This window comes from Rhizomucor pusillus (genome assembly GCF_041956525.1).
Source record: "Rhizomucor pusillus strain CBS 183.67 unplaced genomic scaffold VTP01scaffold_2, whole genome shotgun sequence".
Lineage (NCBI taxonomy): Eukaryota > Fungi > Mucoromycota > Mucoromycetes > Mucorales > Lichtheimiaceae > Rhizomucor > Rhizomucor pusillus.
In genome coordinates this window covers 1,891,187-1,916,204 of record NW_027192144.1, presented here as the reverse complement: position 1 = coordinate 1,916,204, position 25,018 = coordinate 1,891,187, and the positions used below count along the sequence as shown (strand labels likewise).

The following is a 25,018-nucleotide window of genomic DNA, read 5'->3' as shown; positions in this document are numbered from 1 at the left end:
GATTCCAGAATCACAGAAAAAAGTACATTAATCCTTAAATCCCTTAACTCCCTTTATACACTTACTATGTACATAGACACACATATTACATTTGTTGTTTCCCCGTCAGCACGCTCGATTGTATGCTCATTTGCTAATAAAATTCTAATCCCCCAACGAAACGGGTATATACAGATATGTCATAACTAATTTGCTTTCGATGATCCAAATCCAGAAAATCCCATCATCTTTGCCATCTCGTCATTGTCGCCAGCGGCGCCGCCATCTATAGCTTCAGAATCTTCTTGCTTCTTCTTTTTCGCTTCCTTCTTTTGTCGTTTCCTCTCCTTTCTCTTGCGTTTCTCTTCCTCTTCCTCCCGCTTCAACGCTGCTACGCGCTCATCCAGATCTAGAAGGTTGATTAGTCACCGGAACATTTTCCTTAAGCAGGCTAGCAAAATGCCTTACCGTAATCCTCTTTTTGCGGCTCCTCACGTTTCCGCTTTAGCATAGCTAGCCGTTCCTTCACCGAGTCTACAGATGAACGTTCCACCTTGAGTTCTACACCGACGTTGCGTTGATCTATGTAGCAGCAAAAAGTTATAGGTTAGCTGACTGACCAAATATTATTATCATCATCGTCCACTCTTACGTTTTCGACCATTCAAGTGATCCAAGTATCCTGCGCTGTCTTTGCAAACGATATCGCATGCTTTGCAGTAGAAACCAGGTTGCCTGGATGCTTCTCCCGACGCACCGGCCATGACAACCTGCGTCTTGCCGAGATTGGCTTCCAGTTGAAGCTTTCCCTCACGCATTTTCAACAGTTCCTTTGGTTGTTCGAGCTCATCGTCTTTAGGTTTTATCGGTGGAAGCCCTTGTCGCTTGCGCTCTTCATTCTTTTCGGCCAATCTATCCCGTGCTTCTCGCTGTCGTGCTCGCTCGGCATATTCTTGCTTGTCCCATCGTCGACGGAAATCAGTGTCGCCCTAAATGAAAGACGAACGATTACTATGGCTTGTAGAGTTATGGACAGATTATCAATTCACACTCACGGCTCGGCCTGATCCATATGCACTACTCATTTTACAAGTTTAAAACAAAGAGAAAAAGTCGGAGTTTATTCACAATCATTTTAGAAATGCAAATCAGGAGGGATGAATGGTCTCAACGATCTGGCGTTGGGAAATATGAATTGGGCGGGAGGGATCAGAAAATGTGAAAACGGGAATGGATAGTAGCTGCGATAGCGGCGGTGGTAATTTGGATCGGCCATGTAAGCTGTGGGATAATGATAGTATGGGTGGTACGCACTTCGAGGTGGGAGAGGAAAGCGAGGCGGACGTGGTGGATTGGTGAGACGAGAGGCAGGCCGGGTATGACTATCTGATTCTTCCTTTCGTTTCTTGACGACTTGTTCCTGCTCGTTGATATCAGCGTCTTCTGAGGGAAACTTTCTTTTCTTTGGCATTGTCCTTTGTTCAATCTTCTCGTCCATCTCTGTGTACTGCGGCGATTTATCCTCTATGATATGAACATCCTCGGAGAAAATGACTCTTTTCTTTGGTTTTGCCGCTTTTTCAATCTTTTTGTCCATCTTTGTGTACTGCAACGGTCTGTCCCCTTTACTCTCCCTTTGGCTTTGGTGCTTTTTAAATACTTTTTCCTCGTTTTCGCTGAGTATTCGACGGAACTCGCTATATTTAACATTTTCTGTAGGATGGAGGTTAGGCTTCAAATTTCTAGAGTCAGTATTTAGGCTTTACCTGGTAAGGGCAGCATCTTGATTCGCTTTTTCTTGAGCTCTTTCAAGAAATCTTGGTCATCTGGTCCTACTAGATTTACAGCAATGCCAGATGTACCTAAGATATATAATTTAGCGCCTTTCAAAGATGTACCAGCGCAGTCTACACGTTACCATAACGGCCAGTACGTCCCACACGGTGCATATAGGTATCGATATCTCTGGGGAAGTCCATATTTATCACCAAGTTGACGCGGTCGATATCAATGCCACGTGCAATCTAGAAGAAGAATGGATCAGTTATTTTTGTAAGATGCGTAGTGTTTTCCGGTATACTCACCAGATCACTGCATACAAGGACACGAAGTTTAAAATTACGCATCTTTTCCATCACTTTGAGACGTTGTTCTTGAGTTAAACTGCTGCTTATGCAGCCAGACATCCAGCCGTTTTCAGTGAGCCACTTTGACAGCTCAAATGCTCTGCAAAAAGAAAAGATGTAAGGAATCATTTTTCGATAACTGTGACGAACGCATTTTACCTTGGTACGCTGTTCAGGAATATTATACATTGGTAGAATGGTATACTGCTCAAAAGCTCCGCTGCAGCTTCAAACTTCGATTTATATACAACCAGCTTCGCCTTGAATTCGTCAACATCCTCGGGTATATCCACATGCATTTCTTTGTAGTATTGCTGGACCTCTATTACCGTATTTCCATTAAGTTAGAGCGATTTTTCCTTTGTTACATTTATCTCAATATACCTTCCAGCTCTGGAATTTCGGTCGTCAGTCGTACAATCTGAGCATCTTTCGTCACTTTCTCGAGTGACTTTAAGAATTCCTCGGTGAAAGTTGCAGAGAACGCCATACATTGCTTGCCCTGTGGAAGTTTTCGATGTATGTATCTATTGCGAAACAGTCAGTTACATGCATTGCTTTTAACATGATGGTAGAAAATCCTTACAAGGTTTGCTGTCTGAATGCATCAGACATAAGCTTATCGGCTTCATCCAGTACTAGCAGCTTGATGTGCCGTACATTAAGTGTCTTTGAATGCAAGTGCGCCATTAATCTGCCTAAATACCAGAGAAAGCTTGATTAAGTACTGTTTTCTTCGATTTGGTCGCTTGGCACTTACCAGGAGTTCCCACTAAGATCTGGCAACCTTTGGCCTTTTGAGTATCGACGCTGGTAGCTAGACCTCCAATGAGCGCTTCGCAGCGGAATTCTTGAATGTATTTGCCGAGGTCGCGCAGGACGTCTCGTATCTGTACAGCAATTTCTCGCGTAGGTGCTACGATTAAAACCTATATACCGACGATTTTGAATATAATTACGCCCCAGACTTCGACCTTTCGCGAACCTGCGGCACTCTTGAACGCATGTCGAGAGATTCGAGCGCAATGGTACCAAAGACAACAGTCTTGCCAGTGCCTGACTTTGCTTGTGCCACCAAGTCAACGCCCAATCGACCCAGAGGTATAGCTTGTAGTTGAATCGGTGATGGACGCTCGTATCCAGCGCTCTCGAGGCCGCGTAGTAGTTCTGGCTTGCGCACTAGATTTTCAAACGTAACATTTTCGTTGATCTGGACGTCTTTTGAGCGAAGCATTGCGGGAAAGAACAGCGCAGCAGGTCAACAATGCAGGCGTGCTCCGCTTACAGGTTTTTGACTTCAATTTCGCGATCACAAAAGGAACTTAATTTTGGTCGATATGTAAAAAATAATTGAGAAGGCTGTCATCAAGGCTGACGATGGCGGTTCATCTTGGTCAAAGCAATGAGAGAGTAAACTTCGCTAGCTGAGATACTCTGCAAATTCGTACTGTTTGCTACAAGATGCTAAACAATTTCAGTTAGACTGGACACGTATCGTTTTCTGCACTATTATGTCGATATGGAAAGTCCACTGGCAGTATGTCTTCGATGATGCTCTTTCTCTTCTGTTTGCCATTGCAGCTGAAGCGATTGCCGCCTTCCTTCGCAATGCTAAAGTCATAAACATTACATAGGCCCCAATTTGTAACTATGTAAATTAATTTGAGGCCATGTTGTCCATCGCCGAATAAACTTCATGTAGAAATAATGTCTTCAAATGCAGAAAAATTGCTCCGGATACTCGTCGCGTGTGCATTTGTGGTTAATACTTAAAGACTCGCAGCATAAACAAAGCTATCCCGAATCAATACCATTAAATTCGACTGAAATATATGGTGAGCTCTCCAGCTTCTGAGTCCATCAGCTTCAAGCAAGCATATTTTCAATAATCTCGCGAGCTTACTGAATTATATTTAACAGCCAACCGCCCAAAGTCGTAGCTGGCAGAACAATTGCACTCGTTCTACTCAGCAAGAGATAGCTCTCTTATAAGATATTAAACCCTACTATCTGCTATATTCAATTCCAGTTTTCCAAGAATATGGTTATCACATAGATCATCATAGCAAAAGAAAACTATGGAGAAGGATTTGTGTTGAGCATTACAGAAATTAATCTCTGTTACTGAAGTCGACACGAATCGTTTCAAAAAAGGAAGCATCTCCTGGATCCATGCTTGTGGCAGATTGCGTATATTATACCATCTTCGTTTTAATAAGTTTCGTAGTATGTGTGAATAACTTAAAAAAGCCTGGCCATATAATATAGAGCTTAGAGGCTCTCTTTTTTGCCTCTAGGTTATCTATTAGACAAGCTGTACTTGTATGCGAGGTATACTGTCATTATTTTTTGGAGTAAAAAATATAATGCTGAAAAAGGATACAGGAAAGTATCCATTGCAAAATGTATCGTGAGCCTACTAATGATTCAAAACACAGTAGGTGTATGTGAATAGTGATCCTTATGAGTATACGACGCAGGAGGACAGAAAGCCATAAAATATGTAGACCACAAGGGCCTGAAAAGATCGAGAAACAAGAACGAAAAATTTTGAGGCTGCATTGACAGTACAACTTCGTCTTGCGTAATCGCAGAGCAAACGCTTTTCTTCCTTCTTCATCTCTATTCTATCACAATGGATAGCGGCAGCTTGAATTTGTATTCCTTCATCGAGCTCTTCTCTGCCGTACGGTCTCGTGGGGGATAGCACTGTATCCTCCACTTTTGCTATTGCTTTTCAAGAAGGCATGGAAAATAATCCAGAAAGAACGAGAACAAGTACATGCAAAATGATCACAAGCATAAGCTATGAGACTAATCTGCTGTTTTGCAGTCATTTGCAAAGACTGCGGCGGAAATGGCCATAAGTCAAAAAGGAACAAGAAATGCAGATTGTTCGAGCATGAAAGAGGTTAGTATAATTATTGTAGGTTTTGTACACATTGATAATAAACAAAAATGAACCAGTCGGACGAAAAAGGAGGCTGACTGAAGGAGGAACAGGAAGGGAAGAATTGAAAGAAATGAACAGAACAAGAACCCGAATGCAAAACCATGTCCCAGTTGTGGCTCAACGAACCATTCAAGATCATCTTCCAACGATTGCCCTTATCATGTACCCAACATGAAGGAATTGTTCGAACAACGCTTTGGCGGGAGTGTCGAACGTTTCACCCGAACAGTACCTCTTCTGGAAATTGTTCGTGACGAATACAGTGAAGAACTATTGCACGGTATTCAAAACTTGTCACAATTCATGCGAAACGTCGTCATCAGAGTTATGCTATTCGTGGATATCTATATCGTCCAGCATGCTCATAGCAGCATCCCCACTTACGTGTTCTCACAGCAGTTCTTTTACTCAATGGCTCAGCTTGTCCTTGGGCAAGAAATTACGAATGATAATCCAAACTTGCCTGATGACTTGCTGGATTCCTGGAATTCAGTCAAAACACAGTATCCTGCGCTCATTTACCCCGTGAACAACTTCAAATATTATGTTCAGACACTTGCATCCGCCTGCAACGTCATAAAGGTCGCTTACACCAATAGCATCGTGGAGTACTTCCAATCCAGGGTTGAGAAATGTATTATTTTCAAGTTACAAAAGTTCGTACCAGTAAGCATCTTACGACCGTCATCAGTCATCCTTCACATCTTGCTTATTTAATGATGTTTTTATGTAGGCAATGCAAAAGGATATGGCATCAAAAATTGCAAATGATTACTTATATGAGATCCTTGCCAGTGGTAATCCCGTGATGCCACGATATCTTTTACCATGTTTCATTGAAATTGGCAATGCGATACAATAGATTTCGATGCAATTGGTGCCATACATGCCACGGCCGTGTACTACCGAAGAAATGGCTGCAAAACCTGGCAATTTCATATCCGCGTTACATTACATTCTACAGCAGTATCATGACGAGCATCAACAGACGCCGCATATCCAAGAGAAATCAAATACGCGCGCTTTACCCAGTCTATTTTCCTTGGTCCCTCTGCCTTCTCGAAACTGGAGATTTATCGACATCAATGCAGAAACACTGGCTGGGCTGCTGAAAATACCTGTTCCACGGACATATAATGAGCGTCTGACGGTTTTCCAAACTGTTTTCAATCTTGACAAATACCCAACAGTCGACAGTGATAGAGTTCTTACAAATGAACTAGGGACGAAGGCTGCATGTTCACTAATCTGATCACAACAAATGGCTATCAGACTTCTTTTCACTTTGCGAGAAGCAAGACAGAAAGGGCAATCGAATTGGAACTGGGCGATTTTAGCATTAATGAAATTTCATCATATTACCGTCCTTGTGCACTTGACCCTGGTCGGCGAGATGTCTTCAATGCGTCCTACGGGTATGGGTCAGAATTCCACGAAGTAAGAAAATGCTCAACAGCAGAGTACTACGGTATGACGGGGTCAAAACGAAGAAACCAGATGCTAAGCAAGGAGAAACGGCGACTTGGCATTAAGTATATCGAATCAAACTTTCCCACAGGGAAGATCTCCAATGCAGAAATGTTTCTTCATTATGTCAGCTATTACCTTTGGCATCTAGAAACATTACTTGATTTTTACAATTACGAAGGGATTGCAGCTACACGATTCCGAAGCTATCAAGGAATACAGCGCGCTAGAGCTGAAATGGCGAACATATTGATAAACGGTGGCTGGAAATATAGCAAGAGCAGAAGAAAAAGAAAGAAATAAGAACAGACAAGACAGAAAGAAAACAAGAAAGAATCGAAAAAAGTTTAAAAAGAAGTCAATATACGTAGGAATGTATGCCATTAGTTGTAACTGACGGATGCCTGATTACTGATCACTTCTAATAGGCTACCATCCCAACCAATTTCGGCAATCCGTTCCACGCTTGATATGGAGAGGGAACAGCCACCAGCTAAAGAAGAAGAAATGGAGGAAGGCCAGGGTCAACTGTGATAATAATGGAAAAATGCCTCTTATTGTTTTTGGATCGAGAATGTTTGGCAAGGACGGTGTGCCCTTGAAAGGCCATCAGTCTGGCGTGGTAGGCATTCTATGGAGGGAGCTTAAGAAGAGGGAAGCCAACGGTGAGGTTGCTGTCGTTAAAATCGATGAATATTTGACATCCCAAGTACGATCAAATTGGCAAATATCATGGTTAAAGTTACTGAGAGAGAATAATTAATAGATATGTCTTGCTTGCTTATCGCGAACTCTCGATAACATGATCAAGGACGACGGTGTCAAGCACCATGGGATCCAAGTCTGCAAAAGCTGTGGGACCCTATGGAACCGAAACACCAATGTATCCAAAAACATGTTCTACATTGCGATGTGCATTTGGTCAGGTCATGAGCGGCCTGCACCTTTCGTCCGAGCGAATATAACCACTGCGAATGTGGGACCTTGACGGGTTTAGATCTCTACGGTAGGTCCATTTAATTGCTGGCAGTTTTACAATATATTGATAAATATTTCGTTTAGTTATCGGTAAGTCACGACCTACACATCCAATGTCGAAGTTTCACTCATTGAGAGATCATTTGCGTTATTTGGGGTGCCCGCATCGCCTCGTAAGCAAGTTTGGGCTAAATGGCAAGTGTGCACGAACTCTAATCCGAGGAGATGTTTATTAATTTCTTCCCCGAGTCCAAATTTGATTCGAGAGCGATGCAAAATTGATGCTCCAAACGCAAATGGTTCCGGAAAAAACAGAAACTGATCTCTGAAACTCAGCCACTTCTAAGAAAGGCACATTTCTGGCTACACACATACTGTACCGCTTTTCCAGCTCTTTAAAACACACAAGCACAAATGGGAAAGTGAGTGTGAACAGGAAAAATGTGTTTTTCTTGCTCTGACATGTTCGAAACAGATCTCGAAGGTCACGCATTCACTCAAAAAACCGACATATTTACAAAGAAGCAAGGACTCGCAATTACAAACGAGATCTTGATCAGGTCCACGAAGACATTAAACCGGAAAATGCTGAAAAGTTGAAGAATCAGCCACTTGATCCTGATTTACCGGGTCTTGGACAGAACTACTGTGTGGAATGCGCGTAAGTTACGAAGATCCTCGGCTAGGCTAAACCTTGTTTCCTGACGTCCCTTTGTGCGTTAGTCGTCACTTTATCAGCCCCGATGCATTAATAGAACATGTTCGCGGTAAATATCACAAGAAAAGGCTCAAACTCCTTAAAGAAGAACCATACACGCAGGCAGAGGTATGTAGAGAGAGATACCGTGATCTCTGGATACACATTACAGAAGGAGCCAGTGAGCTAAACTATTACGATCTGTTTCAGGCTGATGCAGCTGCAGGTTTGGGCAAACCTGATAACGGCAAACGAGGAGGGCGTTCGCTCGTGATGGACGAAGACATGATGATCGCTGACTAGATTCACTATTTTTTCTTCTTTGCATACATTACGATGACATTCTCTTATTTCACATTTCTCAAACTTGCCAGATAACCTCATTGTATCATATACAAATCCTATTCACAACAAATTTATCTTGAAAAGAGCAGTTAAGCGAATTCTAATTACATTGTTGTGGCCGTTTAGCACACCGATGCCTGCTTGTGTGCTCGACTGCAATCCTGGCGCCATTTTGGAATCTAATGCATAAGACTGATTCGCTTATCATCACAACAAACCTGAGAAATCTAAACCCCCTTCCTGTCGACCTTTTAACCCATTGACGACAACAGGTTTTTCTGCTCTCGTCTCTTTTCCTTCGTCTGACGGTCTCCTTATTTCCCCTTCGCCTCTTATCCTTATCATTCTCGCCGTCTTCTATAGCTGCCGTTTTCTTTCTCTCGCTTTCACACTCTCTCCGTCTTTGTTTCTTGTACCTTCCTTCAAATGGTCGATCGTTCCATTCTGCGGGCTGGCGAGCAACGCAATCAGGCAAATCATAAAAGCAAACGGTTCATGCGCTGGACAACCTGTTTCGCTTTTGTATCTAAATTCAAAAAGCCAGTAACAAACGCGCGACTGCAAAGCAGGAAAGAGAACACCTCAAAAATATGTGACACAGCGACAGACCAAGTCGAACGGATGAATTTAGAACGCGTCTCTGACGAGGATGAAGAAGATATTGATAAGAAATCAATAGGTAAGTTAAATGGACTACATCACTCTCTAAAACGCTGCAAACAATGACTAATACCTTTCTAACGATCAGAGGAGACACCGTTTCCGCGTGAAGAGAGTATTTTATCAACATCTACATCGCCTGTATCTGCATTATCACCACCGCCTCGACATGCTATGAAGGAGCGATCTCGAAGCATGACTCCCGATATGCCAATGTTTAGACCGCCTAGTTTAGATACCTTTCCCAAGAAAACGGCAACGCTTCGGCTATCGTTAGATATTGAGCAGCATTATCCTGCAATGCTGCATAGCTCATCATCGTTCATGCTTGCCGGCGGCGACGTTAAATTAGGTCAAGATAGCAGTGGCAGCAGCGTCGCAACGTGTTCATCCTTGACTATACATCATTCGAGCGAGCAGAAACTAGACCCGTCCCCTGATCCGCCGTCTATAGTCGATACACCCCCTTCTCCTCTTTTATTACCCTCACCTCCCCCAGACGCCATCCGTCGGGATAGACATCAGTCCATGCCCATCCTCAAACGTCGCAATGCAACCAACACCACCCTACAGATCGAGGAAGAAGACGAGTATCGCAATATATTGGATGAGTTTCAGCTGCCATTACCAATAGATACAGCTGACGATACGATGCACCACGTTAGTAGTACGAAAAAGGAGTCCAAGGAGCAAAACTCTGTGTTACCTCTTTACACGACGGGAAGTCGATCCATGGACATCGGGCGCGACAAGGCTTTTTACGACGCTGTTGTAGCTGGCACGATCCATCGTCGTCCCTGGACTCACTTTTTGCGTCCTCAGCAAATGAACAGCCAATCGCAAAAACGAGACGACGAGATGGAGGAGGACCGGTTTGTCTATTATCCGCCGTCACCGAACTCTATCAATGCTCCTTACGCTCTTGACAAGTAAAAATCAGAAAAGTAATCATCCCTCTTTCCCCTCCTCTCCTAGGCTCAAAGTTGACAAATTTTCTTCATCGCTGGTTCGATGTACCACGCACACACACACAAATACCCACCACGCATACGCACAATCTTTATAATATAAAAGAATTGACAAAGTTACATTACAAAGATAGCAATACAATCAGGAGCGATAAGAGGCACAGGGAAGAACGAAGAAGAAAGGATATTGAAGAAACGAAAGACTTTTAGTACACTGTTTGTATCCAACTGAACGGTCATAAGTACTTCTTACGCAAAAAGCATTCCCGGAATTCAACGGGGACCTGCCACGCACTTAAGATATAATGGTATAATAAGTATATTTGTCATGTACAAGGACAATAGGAAGAGTCACCGTTTGACTGGTGGTGGAGGTGATTCAAGAAAATCAGGACTTACGCCCGAAGGCGGCCTGCGGTGGAAAAGCTACCCCGGTTCGCATGAAGTGATCAGCTGGGCTACCAACTGCTTAAAACTGAATATTCGATATTGGGCATTGGATCTTGAAGCAACTCACCGTGGATAATAAGCAAGAGTAATGTGAAAACAAATGTGTGTTAAGCAAATGCACCAGGGTCATGACAGAGGTTACTTCTGGGACAGCTGAATCAAGTACTATGAATGCCAGTGATACAAATAAGTAAAAGTATAAAAACTTACCGGGATGCAACGAGAAACGAAGCAGAGCCAAAGGACAACAAACACAATTCTTCATCTTTTTATATATTTTGTCTTTGTACCCATGATCATATGCTCTCACGCGATATGGTTTCAGTGATCTACAGTGGTCATTATGTCTGAAGACCGTGTGCGAAGTTTCGTACGTCGACCTGGCGGGGAGCTTATCAGTAAAACATACAACCTGATCAGAGTCTTGTCTATAGAAAAATGCGCAGCACGCTTATGCATCCAAGCTAACACCATTGAACTGTACAGTTGCACAGAAAGCCAGCTTTTAATAACGGTATGCATGGAGCATGAAGAAAATAGTCTGGATGGACAAGCATGAGTCTGGACCATGTAAACGACATTGACAGTCTCTGGATGCATAAGAAACAATGTTATGCCTGTCAAAGTCCTTTCAGGCTAACGTCATAGCTGATGGTCCTTCATTATCGGTGAGCTATGCAGCAATGAAAAACGAATGGATTTCATACAACGTTATCCATTTTATACTGATCGGATACGAAAAAGTCGATACCACATTCTGCTCTTTGATGGAGGTTATATGAACTAGAAAAGTGATGTTCATTTCCAATTTGGCAGGTAGAATAGACACCGATCTTTGCGAAGAACTCGACTTTGAAAATCTTTTTTGGGTGGGAAACAGACTACATTGAATGAGAGCTAGATGTATATGTTCTTTAGGGTGGAAACATGCTGTACTATATCGGAATGACAGTAATGGAATATATATATGAGGATTTAAAATGTTCAATTTATGGATTAAGGGTTTATATTCCAGAAGTCTCAATGTCTTCGCCCCACCATGTTCTGCAGATAAAGAGGTAAATAAAGCAACATGTGCATTTTTCGAGATCATCAGTGTCTTTTCCGAAACGCATTGCGACGCAAGAGCGCCAGACATCGCGCACTTTGATCTAGCATAGCATTGACTCTGGTGAATTAAGCTTTTGTATCCTTCAAGAGACTGAGTAATGCTTTATGCAGTATAACCAGGAACTTTAATACGTTCCACTAGGCCGTTGATGAATGAAGATAACAAATAGAACAGAGAAATATAGCAGCTCAAGGGTGTATTCCCGCCAGCGCAGTGCTTGCAGTAGCGAAGCGGATGCAAAACCGCTGGAGAATGGAGGTTTATGAAAGCCAAGCGAGTTTATTCCACAAACTCGAATCAGCACTGGGTTTCCCAACAAGCGCGCGAGCGTAACGAGCAAAAAGCGCTTGTTTGTAATAAAGTTTATTTGGGTGCTAATTTTCCACCCTGCGCCAAATACTCCTTGACATAGTTCTTGAAACTTGCTGCCACCTCCTCAGCCGTGGTATCCTTTGCATAACAGTCTACAAACTTGCCCTCAGGATCCATCAGATAGAAGAAGATTGAATGGTCTACAAGATAGTCATCTTCTTCCGCTACATTGGGTGGCGATGAGACATAGACACGGAATGACTTTGCAACTTTGCGAATTTCGTCTTGCTCTCCTGTCAAGCCGATCATGTCGGGATGGAAATCCTTGATGTATTCGCGCACCACAGCAGGTGTGTCACGTCGTGGGTCGCATGTGATGAAAATAGGTACCAAAATACCATCTTGCAACTCCTTGTCATTCTCTATTCAAAAAATGCAACCAGATCAATCATCAGGGCCGTCAATGTCACACGTGTAAATATGAAACGTACTTGTCATGTCAACAACCTCTGCCATCTTATCCAGTTCCTCAGGGCAGATATCGGGGCAGTGTGTAAATCCAAAATAGACCATGTAGAACCGTCCAGCCAACTCGTTGCTGCTGAACCGTTGCTCTGTCTCCGCGTTGATCAAGTCGAAAGGTCCTCCAATCTTTGGTTTGCCGTATGATTTACTGACCTCCTTTTCCTTTTGCTCGCCTAAAGTTGCCATTATAAGTCGTCTAATATTCATAGATTCCAATCCAGTAGACACCCACGTTGCTTCATTACTCGCTCCTTTTCACTCTTAAAGTACCATAGCAAACCGACACCCGTGCCAACGAAAACAGCCGCTGCCTTGGCCGTAAACGGCTAGGATATCGTTAGACATTTTCTTGCAAAAGTTCACAGTAGTAGCATTGATCACATACCCCCATAGCCGCACGGTTCCGAGAGCTCTCTTCTCGCGCTGACGCTAAGAACCGTCTAGGGACTTGGGTCGTTGTGGTCGGCAATTGCCTCGGGCAGTACAGAGATCGAGACCAAGATCGCAAAGCAGTTCTCTGTGCAGCTAGCCATGAGTCATTAGCACCTGGAAAGTCACGGTCTATGCTTACTCTGAATGCACCTGTCAACATTGTTTTATGGCGGAAGAAACTGGCAAAGTCATATGTTGTTTTCCCGTCCATGCCCGCCCGAGCGCAACCCTTGACATAAAGTTCCGCTGTCAAATCGACAAATGTTAGGGACCTGTAGATTACCAAAATTTTAAGGAAATCATTAAAGTACTGTTTAAATATCTGTGTATTGCGTCTCCCGTATAATTTGTTGAGAATACCTAGTGTCAAATAAATCGCTATCGCATCAACAGCAATCGAGTACAAAGGGGTTAATATGAAAATCACTATTTTGCTGTCTGATATCCAATCCCGAACGTGGAGGATGGGTGGGAACAATACTTTGATCCACGCTACACTCGGATAATGGTGATGGGCGTCAGGATTACGGCCTCCGGCAAAAGAGCCATTAATGGATCGAATAATAGCCAATGCAAGGCATCTAATTACTCGGTGCGTTCGGGCCCTCATCGGCGACTTCCCGCAGCTGCTCTTCGTTCAAACGGATCCACATGGTCGAGCAGCGAAAAGTGGTTTTCGCATTGGCTTCGAACCGTATCTGTTGACTGACTTCTTTCTGCTCCTCTAATGTCTTCAAAGATTTTTCCAGCGCAACAGGATATATGCAAGTAATCCATACGTATGAGCAATAATCAAGCTTACATATGCCAAATGAAGGTAAGAAGAGATATAAGGAAAAGCGTTATCCTTTTGTGCTGAACTCTGCCGGGATATCCGTCTCTTGCTCGTTCATTATATAGACATCAGTTATCGGCGTATGCATCGTCCAATGACGGATGGCTGGGTCCAACAAAAAACGCCAATGACCCAAGCAAAAGCCTTGGACAGCATTGTTTACCATGGGCATGCAATAAATGAACGGTGATTCTTGGATCTTACGTTATTTTAGTGATGCATATTCATGACTATCAATCATTTTGATAAGCATGCTACACATTGATTCCATGGAAACGTGCCATCTACATACTGCGGCTCTCAGCTATTTACACGTAGAACCTTATGGAGTCTCTAATAATAAGCTCGCGAAGCAGCACATGTGGGTGCATTCACACGGAAACTTCTGATATGTTCTATAATTTCGAAGGTGACCTAAAGATGGTTCTAGTATCGAGAGAAGCAGCTTGCAAACCATGGACGGGTCAATCGATGGGCACCCAAACCATTTGCAATGAGTATTTTTAAATACGGTGTATGTTGTATCTGTTATAATGGCTTTGCTCGTGTGGGAGTCCTAAGATATCTGGGGTCAGGAAAGAGGGAAATAATTACCAATCTGGGAAAGCTCAGAAAGGGTTACTTACAGCTCAAAACAAATGATGTGGACAGGTCCTTAGTGTCCTCGCCGCATAGATAATGGTCTTGAATTGATATCGCCTGTCACCATATACAGTCGTAATATCCTTCGTATATTCGTACGGTCAACGATATCACGTCCGAATATCTAGTTCAATGGAACCTGTTGATACAGAATTTTAAACTCTCAAGCATATCACGTACAACACTCCTTTTATTATGATCAACACATTGCTTCAATGCATATACATTGTTTCCTGAACGAGAAAGTGTGAGAAAATGTACGGTATAAACCTAGAACCGAGAAAATTTTATCTGTTTGTCGCGCGTCCGGTTATTCACTGAATGGATGCGGCAAGTTCCTGTCATCATCTGTGCAAGTTAATATTTTGCGGCCTCTTCCTCCAGAGTCAGTGATACTCCTGTATCTTTTCTTCCTACATATTTCAGGCAACTAAACTTAGAATTATGGTTAACATGATTGTTGTTCAAATACTTGCTTGTGATTGCAACTAAATTCGTCTGGATTGTGATATTGAATCTAGTCGTGATCATTGAAAGGGCCACAGGGCTAGTCTATGTTGGATTATCTCAAGACCTTCGTCGACTTCCACCACACGCTCTTTGTGCATGCTCAAACGATGGCATCTAAGCGAGCATGAACCTTGAATGTGCTCGATATCATAGTCTATGCGACCAAAGCGTGTTCCAGTTCTTCATTCTGCCGGACTATCTAACAGTCTTATTGGAAGATGTCTGGATTATTTCATATTCTTATTCGCTGAATTTGACAACAGACTCTTTAGGCCCATCCTGCTTGATTTACGGGAATGCATAATCCGGTCAGCAATTTTTGGAGCCCTGGCAACACGGCGGATGCATCCGTAGCAGCAGATAACTACATGCTCTATAAACAGGCTATAAAAGAAGTCAAACTGATACAAATACGGTTGGATTTCCCGGAATCGTTTAAAGTCCAACGTAAATCCTTGTAGGCCGATGCTCGTCGATTAGAGCTATACATAGAACGACGATCGACAGAGTTTGCTCATGCTCCCCAGCTTGCAAATGAAGACGCTAATGGTCGCCCCGGGCACCAGATAGATGGAGAGCAATATATTTTGCAGCAGATGAAGCTCAACTTTGAAACTTGTGCTCAAAATCTTTGGCAAAGTGTAGAGGCATCCTTGAGGATGATGGCAGTAGCATATACGCTATGAAAGAAGGAGGTGAAGGCGAAGCATTCCTTTGTGATGAAGAAGTAGCGGATGGAGATCTTCAGTAGAGATAATGAAGACCATGTAGCAAGAGTTGGCCGATATGCAGTAAAAATATTAGTTATATTCCTGATTGGGATATGAGTAGACTTACTCATCTCAGGGACTCACAGGCGGTTCTCTTCCAAACTCGAAGTGAACGAGAGTGCGCATATTCTGCTGCACTTTGTGGACAGAAAGGTTATCTATGCGTGCCACTCCTTGTGAGCGTTTTCGAGCTCTTTGATAGCCTTATCAAAAGCTCAAGAGAGCTTTCAGAGTACTTGTGGCACTTCTGGAGCTGTTCGCGCAGTTGGGTTGGGTCAAGGCTTTGCATTATGTTGAAATGTAGCAATAAGGAATGGTAGCTGGTGGAGGGAAAAGTGACACTGACCACCCAAAAACGACATTGAAACCGCGCTGCAAAGAAACTCGCCTCTCACGTCCCTCTTTCTTCCCCCTCCTGCAGTTCTCTTGCTGAATTGTGATTTGCACAATCGATTTTCTCCTTTTGTTTTCATCTTTTTCCAGGTGAAGCGCCCGTACATTTAGGACACTTTCCTCAGCTACAAAGGAGACCAGCATTCTCGGAGCTCTCGTAAACGCTGTACCCCGAGAATGGCAGACAGCAAATCGTCGGCAACGTTGGCACAGTCCAGCCAGAACGATGGGTTGAAACCGCCTTTGACCCAACGAGGCTCGTCTTCCTCGATTCAAGAAAAAGATTCCGCAACAGACGACAATTTATTGAGTGATATCTCCTCGTCTGGCAAGATGACACCTTCGTCTGCCCGCTCGGACGTCTCGTCGCCACCCAAACTGAGTCAACGACCACAGCTTGCGTATCTGCGCTCGACTTGGTCCTCAGGCGACTTTCAGCACAATACAGGCATACATCCCGATAATTTGCCTCCACCGATACATTTGCCTGCACCGCTGCAACTGAACGAAAACCTCGTCCACCGAGAAGTACGACGCATTGCCTTTGCAGCTACTGGATCGTGTATTGCATCTGCAGTTATCGGTATACTAGTCGTTTATCAGCAACCAACAACGTCGTCTCATCCAACTTTCCTGTTGGCGCAGCTGACGCTGATCCCTCTTTGGTTTTCTTTGCTGCTATGCTTGTCACTTTCACGCCATCGACTGCCATTGACTGCGATTCAACACGGTGCAGCAATTATGGCCGCGATGACGACGATGATACCAAATCTCTACAATTTTGGATGGAGCTGGACAGTATCTTTGAGTGTGTTTCTTGCCGTTTTGGGAACTTGCTTTCTCCTTGTAGCCCGACGAATCGACAAGGCTTGCGTGGATCAATTGGAACGCTTCAATCAGCATCTCGAGAACGAACACAGACGGTTGCAGACAACTGTGGGCGAATCATTGGAGAAATACAGGGACCATCGTCTGTCATTCCTTGCGACTGTGTCACAAGAAATACAGGACGCTGCGCTGATGGTCATTACCACCCTGGAACAGTTCTCACCGGCTACGATCCTGGCAAATACCCATGAATTGCTCAGTGCATGCTCGATCGCTGTTCCTATTGCGAGCATATCCGCCATAAACACCACCATCAAACAAGTATGTTATGTTAGCTCGCATTTGCAGCTTGTTGCGCGGCTTTTGCGAGAAGGAAGCGCTCCAAACACAGAAGACGGAATACGTAGCGAGACCCAGCAGCAATTCGACATTGGTGACCTGGTGCAAAACGTAGGCGACGCGTTAGCGGGCATGGCCTCCAAATTGGATGTCAATCTTGTGATCTATCATTCGGACAGCGGACTGCATTACAATGTTGTGACTGGAGATGAGGGTGCCGTCAGACATGGCTTGCTAAATGTGAGTTGTTATTTAAGAAGCGGTCATCTGGATTAGAGTTACTCACATCGATTTATTCACAGCTCTTGCGGAATGTATTGGAGGGTTGTACACCAGGCGCGTGCATTGAACTTGGATTGAATATTACGCCATCAGAGACGAATGGAAAGCTGTGCATCACATTCGAGATAACGCACACCGCTTCGCCTGCCATACCCAAAGGACTGAGCCCAGCTATTTTACCCAATGCGAACCTGACAGCACAGCTTCTGCACTACATTGGTGGTACCATGACCGTAAGCGATCTGGGGCAAAACCGCACTCGCTACGAAGTATTCCTGGAACTAGATGCTGGCAAGGAGGAAGCTAGACGTCTAGTGATGCTGAAAGAGCCATCCTTGATCCTGCCAAAGCAGTATGCTAGCATCAAGTTCTCAAATGAACCCACCTTGGAGGAGTTGACCAAGTTTATCGAATATTTGAAGGGGCTCAAGATGGTTTTACATGCGCGGGAACACAGTGTGTTTGCAAAGCACCTGACGAGTTGCTTAGCTAGTTGGAACGCTGATATCAGCCATGTGCCAGTTGTACGAAATACAGGTGCTGCGACAGATGATGAAGCTTCTCTCGCCGATGAAACAGATACAAACACAAGTATGAGCAGCGCTGGGAATCGATCTTCACACGATGCAACGTCGTTGGAAAACCAGTCCAATTATGCGTCGCCGCGACCTTCCAAAACACCACCCGTTCCATCGCCTGCCATTGAGGAAGAGCATATCCATTCGATACCGCCGGCGTTTCTACTTATCGATGACGATGTTGAAACTTTGGAGCGCAAAATACGAGAGTTCCGGTCCCAGCCACCAGCATCTGCAAACGTTTTACAGCAGCACGTACGAAGGCACAAGCATACAAAGTCTGGCATGGCTCCTCTGCCCAATTTCTTCCATCAAGGAGCCACTGCCATTATTCACTTTACATCGCTAACAAACTATAAACGTGTACGAGACACTGTACAGTGGTTTGCTTCCTCGCCCTCTGCAGCTCCGTTCTCAATGCCGCGTCTTGTTGTTGTGCCCAAACCTGCGGGCCCGCGACGATTCTTGACTGCTTTGCATACGAGTTGGCACAATGCTATTGTGGAACCACATTTTATGCCGATAGCAACATCTCCGTCGAGTCCCGTGCAACATTCGATCGTATCGGTGCTACAGCGAGAGTCTCATACGCCACCGACACCCGGAAGCGCACACATCGGCACTCCAATGCAGGAGATGGAGAAGATTTCAATGCGTTCTTCACCAGGAGAAGGAGGACCTGTTCGTCGACGTCCGATGAGCGGTGGTGTATACAGTCCTCCTGTCGCTGCATCGGCTGATGCGGCCCTTGAAGGCAACACTTATTTCCCCATGATGGGAAGTGCAGCCTCTGTGCAAGGAGGGCCTGCAACAAGCCCTTTATCGCGGCCTGTTGCTGCTGCTATCGGATCATCTGCGGCTAGCAATGCCAGCAATGCAAATCGACGCCTATCCAATACTGAGTTAGAGTCTTCTCAACAGCAGCAACAAGCGCAACAACAGCAGCCATCAGATGCACCCCTCACATCACCGCGTTCACAAGCTTCGGGAGGCTCTGATCGGGAAAGTCCGAGAGCGGACAGAAGACGACGAAACACTGCGCATGAGCGGCCATTGGAAGCAATGCAATTTATGGCGCCATCTGATGCGAATACGAATAATGTTCCTCTCTCTTTGAATAACCAGGAGCCCTCCGTACCTACACCTCTGGGCAAAAAGGGCACTCCTCTCAAAGGTACCAATAGTCCGCTTTCTCCCCCTGGTGCCTCGGCTGCTGCTGAAGTATCCCAAGAAAAGCCTCCCTCGAGCACACCGAAGCGAAACTTTAAGCTTAATAAGAAACGCAAATCTGAAAAGAATTCGGCATTCTCCAACGTCGTCAGTCCGCCTATCAATGTTCTTATCGTGGAAGGTGAGAAAACCCAGGAAGTAGGAATGAAAGAGAGAACAGACCGTTGACTCTTTTCCTTTTTTGAAAACAAGATAACATGATCAATCAAGCGATTTTGTCGACGTGGATGAAGAAGCATAAGATCAAGTATTCCGTTGCAAGCAATGGCCAGGAAGCCGTGGAAAGATGGAAAGGTGGTGGATTTCATCTTGTACTAGTAAGTTACTACAAAGAGAAAGTGGCCGAATTGGAATGAGTTGCTAAAGGTTGTCTCCCAGATGGATATTCAACTTCCAGTAATGGATGGTATCGAAGCAACAAAGATGATCCGTGCGATCGAGAAGGAACAAAAGACCGGTGTCTTGCCTACAGTTACGCCGTCAAGCTCAGAAACCACAAGCAATGCAGCGAAGACGGTGCTGGAAGAAACTGAGAGCGCGAGTCCATCAACACTGGATAAGGCAGTAGCGACTGCAGCGGCTGTGACCCAGGAAGAGCCATCACCATCGACTTTCCGATCACCAGTGATTATTGTTGCGCTTACTGCATCGTCTCTGGAAAGCGATCGACACGCAGCGCTAGCAGCCGGATGCAATGACTTTTTGACGAAACCAGTCAGTCTGGAGTGGCTGGAAAAGAAAATTGTCGAGTGGGGTTGCATGCAGGCGCTGATCGACTTTGAAGGTTGGCGGCAATGGAAGCGAGCGGCAGCGGATAAACCATCGGCTAAGCCCAGCACTAAGCAGCAGCAGCAACAAGCCCAGCAACAGCAACAGCAACAGCAGCAGCAACCATTGTCTACTGCTGCTTCACCATCTGCATCTGTACAGGACGAGCCCCAAAGCGCAGATGGGCGCTCGCGCAAAGGCATTGTGCTTCCTGGTGCTGCGGGGCTTAACAAGAGACGGTTCTCGACAATGGATCCGCCGTCTTCGCGAAAGCTCATGCCTGTTTCTAAAAGTGGGTCTGACCCGGATCTGCTTGCAGGGGTGCTAATAAGATCTCAAAGCGAGAAAGATTGGCGACAGCGATCGCCATCCACGTCTTCAGGATGTCCGTAATACGTAAGGGTAATAAAGCACACATACAAACATTTACTTTGCGGCAATGCACACCTATACAACACGTACACTCACCACTCACGCACCATATCCACCCCTCTATTTTGTAAATAAAACCCTTTTCTCTCTTACTCTTTCTTTTTCCTGACGATATGGAGCCAAGCTTGTGGCATGTTTAAGTGAGATAGTAAGAAACTAGCTCAAGGAGTTGCGCTGCCAATCATTCGTGAGGGAGAATAAAATGGGCGGCGGTGTGCTAAGCAAGACCGTTTTTGTTTCCCTGCTGCTCTTTTGTGTCTCCTTTGCCGAGATCTAGCATGATAATGAAATATGAAATTAAGGGCTTGCCACATACATCACAGACAATGAAAATCAGAAAAAGCTTCTGAAATTCTCATTTAAGTGGGTGCATTGCAGCAGCGGGCATGAATGGACCGTGAACTACAACTCATTATCTGAACACAGCTAACCTTCATTCACATGGCATAGGCACACGAATAGGAGGTGGGCAAGGGGTGGGGGATTTTTTCGAGTAGGATAGGATTACGTTTGTGCTAACAAGGAGCAAGGAAGGACGAACACTGTTCATCAAAACTGTTTAACCCTACCATCCGGCCTCTGTCTCTATCTCGGCCGCGCGGGGAAGCAAAGACAGCAGTGAGGATGACCCAAGGGACGTAATTTCTTCTTTTCTTTCTTTTATCCTTTCGCTCGTTTTCCATTATCTGTTTATTGTGCTTTATCGCATTTTTACTGCGCTTCTAATATCTTTTTTCCCTTTCTACATACTTTGCGATGCCGCTGACAAGTTACGATGAAGGGTACGCAAGTACCACCGCGTCGTTGGCCAGATTTCTCGCGACGACTGGACCTGAAGATATCGTGACAACAACTACAAAGAAACGCACGTTCATGGATAAGTTGTTGCTACGCCAGCAGCATCATGGCAGCAGTAACGGTAACAACAACAATGTGCATAGTAACAACAATGCTGCTTATCGGCACCATCAGCATACCAACGGCTATAACCAGGATAATAATTTTCACAGTAATTACATGAACAAACGATTGCCCAACCCGCACCCACATGGGAAACCAAAGAAGCATATCCCGCTGCCTGTGTATATGCCTCCTGCTGGAGCAGCCACAGCGTCGCTGCCGCATGCAACGTCGCAGCATAGCACGCGGACGGGAACGACAACAGCAACAACGGCGACGACGATGACGAGCAGCAGTACTTACTACCGGCAACGACTACAGCACCAACAATTGCAACGGCAAGAAACAGCACCGCCACTACCACCACCACCAGCAAACGAAAGCGACTGGTTGCTGCAGTCGTTCCCGATGCCGCCGCAAATCTGTGCAAACTGCCGCCAGCAGCGAAAAGAGCAGGACGAGGATGACAAGAAAAGACGACGAGTGTCGTGCCCTGCGGCTATCCACTACACGCCATCGCCCGCCGTCATCGCCGCCGCCGCTGCTGCTGCTGCAAGCATAGACACGGAAAAGAAGGAATTCACAAGCCCGGAAGCCAAGGCATTGCTCTCAATGATCGAGCAGTTGCAAAAACAGCTTATCCAGGAACAACAATCGCGCCAGCAACTGGAACGCGTCCTCGCAAATACACTCTATGAATAAGAAGAAAAGTTATTTAGTATATCAATTTTATATAAAGTTTATTGTGTTTCTTTTCTTTTTTTTCTTTTTTCTCGAAATCTGAATCTTTTTTGTATACAAAGGATGGAAAGAAAGAAAGCAAGCAGGTTGTATAAAGAACATTTCTTAACAAATTCGGAGGAGGAGGGGGCGGGATAACCAGCATCCATGCTACACTACTACTAGAAGAGTAAAGTATCGGGAATGAAAAAAAAAAGAAAAAGAAAAATGTACATATGCAAAAGAAAAAAGAAGTTAGACATACAAGTTGTTGAGAGCTCTTTCTCTCGATGCGAGGGCGGCCGAGGGAGGAGAATATTTTCCACAATTGTAACAAGTAGCAGCATCAGCAGCAGCGGCATTTTTCCCTTTTTGTAATAAAAACACAAGAGCAGTTTTTTCCCTCGTGCCTTGGGAAGGGGAAGAGGAAGAGGAGGAGGTGAGGAAAGGAGAATGAATGGTGGCATGTGGGGTCGTGCGCGCGGACGGGTATGCGTGTGTACCAAGTGTGCGTCTGTTTGCGAGAGTGTGCGTGGTGTGGATGTGTACGTGGATGTAATAAAGGTAACATGCGGTCAAAAGAAGAGGAAGAGGAAAGTTTCTTAGTAGAAGCTACCCAACGCCATGCTTGGATGCAGCTGGTTATAAGCTTGTTGGAACTGGTGGGTTGGGAATGGTTGGACGGTGGATGCGGCAGCGGCCGCTGCTGCCGCTGCTGCCTGCTGTTGTTGGTGGAACATTTGCTGTTGTTGCTTTTGCTGCTCTTCCTGTTGCTGCTTCATGGCTTCCTCGCTGGCTTTCTTTGCTGCCTCGCGTTCCTTCTTCTGACGACGCCATTCTTTGCGCATTTCTTTGAATTCAGCAGGGTGTCGTTTAGGACCCTGGAGTGGGTAATTCATATCAGCGCAAAGAAAAAGAATACGAAGGTGCATTTCGGCCAACTTACGTGTTTCTGCATGCTCACATGGGCATTCAAATGGTTCAAAGTACCGTACGCCTTGGTGCATCCGGGCCAGTTGCAATGATACAAGCGCTCAATTTCGTCGTATCGTCTTCGCGGTCTCTTCTTTTGGTTTGTGCCGGGAATAGCAACAAATGAGTAAATCTTGTCAGCGGAGGATGCGCTCGATTCGGAAGGTTGTCGGGCTCGTCGGGCGTTGTTATCATTTACTGCTGCTACTGCTGCGGTGTAGTTTGAGGATGCGAGGGCAGGATCGGTTACAGGTAAGGATGGCACGACAGTGGATGATGCTTGCTGGTCCATTGTTGGTGGCGGGGGAGGATGGTACATGGTATTTGTGTCCAGTGGCAGAACCGTCGACGGGAAAGATTGGTCCATTAACGGAAGATGCATCGCGGCGGCGGTCGTGACAGCCGGTGCGAAAATGTCTTCAGACACGGCAGTGGTGGATGCGGGCATGGCCACGCCTGTGCTATCGTTGGATATGATGGGTGCAGCTGTGACGGACGCGGCAGCGGCCGCGGCTGCTGCCGCGGCTGCAGCATCTGGGATGAGTTGGGGATTGAGGTTGTAATCGCTAAAGTAGACAGGAGCTTGTTGCTGTGAGACTTGGAGCGCGGCAGCGGCTGCTGCGGTGTCTGCGGCTGCCGCTAATGATTTATCAGAGCGGTTCTGCTTTTGATCCGGGAGCAATTGAGAGAGTGGTGGCAAAGACGGCAATTCAAGCTGCTGGAGATACGATGCATTCTGTTGCCGTCGTGCCAGGAGACTCGACGATTCTGGCGCTGAGGGCGCTGCGGTTGAATTTGCAGGGTATGAGATGGAATAGGAGTGAGGTTGATGCTGCTGTTGGTCGCGCTGTGATCGTTGTGCCATAGTAGTACTAGTGATGATAAGTCAATGGAAAAGAGGATGAGAGAGGGAAAAGGATGAGCAGGAAAAAAGTCTAAAGTTTGAGTTGGGTCACCGTTTTTCAGGTCACAAAAAAAGCGCATTCGCCGTCGGTATTACGCATGACGTCAATTGCGTTTCGAGGTGTTCCCGGGCACCCCTTTTTTGGTCTAGCGGGCTCTCAAAAAAAGCAGAAACAGCAGCACACAGGTTGCTTTACAATAGCGTCTATACAATAAAAAATTTTTTCTTGTGTATGTGTTGTGTGTCATTGCCGAGACTACTTGCATATGAGATAGGGATCGACGCTGAGAACCTCTTGTAGTATAGGAGAAACGTAAAAAAGTGATCGACGCTTAGCGCCCTTTCTTGCCCCGCCACACCATTGATGTTTCTCGTTCATTAGTCTTTTAATGAAACTCTGTGCTCTGTTTGGCTGCTGACATCTTCTCCCGGGTTATTCCTTTGCTCGCCCATCCTTATCTCGCTCGCTCGCTCGGATGCATTTCCTTTTCTGCCTCTGCAACGAGATATGCATCGTAATAGAAAAATGGAAAGTGACGTTGCATCTCCCAACTCCTTTTCGCCGCCCTGCCCGCCCACACTACCTTGCAGAATACATCATTTCTATAGATTTTCCTTTGCTCAGTTCTCGACGCTCAAGTCAAGGCTCTAAACCCAACAACCCAATTTATTCACTTTTGCTTGGTAATCCGGTTTCAATTCGTGCCCAGTACCGTCGAGCATCATTTGTCCGTGATGTCGTCAAGGTTCATTACGGCACAGGTATCACAAACGAAAAAAAAAAAATAGACGTTCAGGCTCGGAGGTTCACCGAAGTGATGGCCACAACCAAACACCACATTTGGTAATTAGCGTTCCTTTCGGAGACTTTCTTGGCGATCATGATGCATTCATGATGCTGAAGCAATAACC

The 25,018-nt window shown here is 45.2% G+C and overlaps 10 protein-coding genes across 10 annotated transcripts; 6 read left to right on the top strand and 4 right to left on the bottom strand.

The window, feature by feature from the left end:
• Window positions 1-185: 185 nt before the first annotated feature.
• Window positions 186-1,064, bottom strand: VTP01DRAFT_4880 (uncharacterized protein; the record flags this gene model as incomplete). Its single annotated transcript, XM_069383610.1, has 4 exons — window positions 186-388; window positions 448-561; window positions 632-968; window positions 1,035-1,064. 4 exons carry the CDS (start codon window positions 1,062-1,064, stop codon window positions 186-188), a joined length of 684 nt encoding a protein of 227 aa, XP_069244294.1.
• Window positions 1,065-1,114: 50 nt separating this feature from the next.
• Window positions 1,115-3,339, bottom strand: VTP01DRAFT_4879 (uncharacterized protein; the record flags this gene model as incomplete). Its single annotated transcript, XM_069383608.1, has 9 exons — window positions 1,115-1,692; window positions 1,746-1,841; window positions 1,898-2,003; window positions 2,064-2,205; window positions 2,265-2,427; window positions 2,490-2,632; window positions 2,692-2,803; window positions 2,866-3,034; window positions 3,091-3,339. The coding sequence occupies 9 exons, from the start codon at window positions 3,337-3,339 to the stop codon at window positions 1,115-1,117; spliced, it is 1,758 nt and encodes a 585-aa protein (XP_069244293.1).
• Window positions 3,340-5,229: 1,890 nt separating this feature from the next.
• On the top strand, window positions 5,230-5,920 carry VTP01DRAFT_4878 (uncharacterized protein; the record flags this gene model as incomplete). Its single annotated transcript, XM_069383607.1, has 2 exons — window positions 5,230-5,724; window positions 5,792-5,920. The coding sequence occupies 2 exons, from the start codon at window positions 5,230-5,232 to the stop codon at window positions 5,918-5,920; spliced, it is 624 nt and encodes a 207-aa protein (XP_069244292.1).
• A 24-nt stretch (window positions 5,921-5,944) lies between these two features.
• Window positions 5,945-7,513, top strand: VTP01DRAFT_4877 (uncharacterized protein; the record flags this gene model as incomplete). The annotated part of the gene is made up of 4 exons (XM_069383606.1): window positions 5,945-6,262; window positions 6,331-6,526; window positions 6,954-7,234; window positions 7,292-7,513. 4 exons carry the CDS (start codon window positions 5,945-5,947, stop codon window positions 7,511-7,513), a joined length of 1,017 nt encoding a protein of 338 aa, XP_069244291.1.
• A 404-nt stretch (window positions 7,514-7,917) lies between these two features.
• On the top strand, window positions 7,918-8,503 carry VTP01DRAFT_4876 (uncharacterized protein; the record flags this gene model as incomplete). Its single annotated transcript, XM_069383605.1, has 4 exons — window positions 7,918-7,925; window positions 7,988-8,164; window positions 8,227-8,329; window positions 8,411-8,503. 4 exons carry the CDS (start codon window positions 7,918-7,920, stop codon window positions 8,501-8,503), a joined length of 381 nt encoding a protein of 126 aa, XP_069244290.1.
• Window positions 8,504-8,971: 468 nt separating this feature from the next.
• On the top strand, window positions 8,972-10,138 carry VTP01DRAFT_4875 (uncharacterized protein; the record flags this gene model as incomplete). The annotated part of the gene is made up of 2 exons (XM_069383604.1): window positions 8,972-9,224; window positions 9,294-10,138. 2 exons carry the CDS (start codon window positions 8,972-8,974, stop codon window positions 10,136-10,138), a joined length of 1,098 nt encoding a protein of 365 aa, XP_069244289.1.
• Window positions 10,139-12,097: 1,959 nt separating this feature from the next.
• On the bottom strand, window positions 12,098-13,163 carry VTP01DRAFT_4874 (uncharacterized protein; the record flags this gene model as incomplete). Its single annotated transcript, XM_069383603.1, has 4 exons — window positions 12,098-12,468; window positions 12,538-12,744; window positions 12,804-12,897; window positions 12,957-13,163. The coding sequence occupies 4 exons, from the start codon at window positions 13,161-13,163 to the stop codon at window positions 12,098-12,100; spliced, it is 879 nt and encodes a 292-aa protein (XP_069244288.1).
• A 3,167-nt stretch (window positions 13,164-16,330) lies between these two features.
• Window positions 16,331-20,571, top strand: VTP01DRAFT_4873 (uncharacterized protein; the record flags this gene model as incomplete). The annotated part of the gene is made up of 4 exons (XM_069383602.1): window positions 16,331-17,560; window positions 17,623-19,531; window positions 19,603-19,727; window positions 19,789-20,571. The coding sequence occupies 4 exons, from the start codon at window positions 16,331-16,333 to the stop codon at window positions 20,569-20,571; spliced, it is 4,047 nt and encodes a 1,348-aa protein (XP_069244287.1).
• A 795-nt stretch (window positions 20,572-21,366) lies between these two features.
• VTP01DRAFT_4872 (uncharacterized protein) lies at window positions 21,367-22,212 on the top strand (the record flags this gene model as incomplete). Its single annotated transcript, XM_069383601.1, has 1 exon — window positions 21,367-22,212. The coding sequence occupies one exon, from the start codon at window positions 21,367-21,369 to the stop codon at window positions 22,210-22,212; it is 846 nt and encodes a 281-aa protein (XP_069244286.1).
• Window positions 22,213-22,832: 620 nt separating this feature from the next.
• Window positions 22,833-24,067, bottom strand: VTP01DRAFT_4871 (uncharacterized protein; the record flags this gene model as incomplete). The annotated part of the gene is made up of 2 exons (XM_069383600.1): window positions 22,833-23,111; window positions 23,177-24,067. The coding sequence occupies 2 exons, from the start codon at window positions 24,065-24,067 to the stop codon at window positions 22,833-22,835; spliced, it is 1,170 nt and encodes a 389-aa protein (XP_069244285.1).
• Window positions 24,068-25,018: the final 951 nt, after the last annotated feature.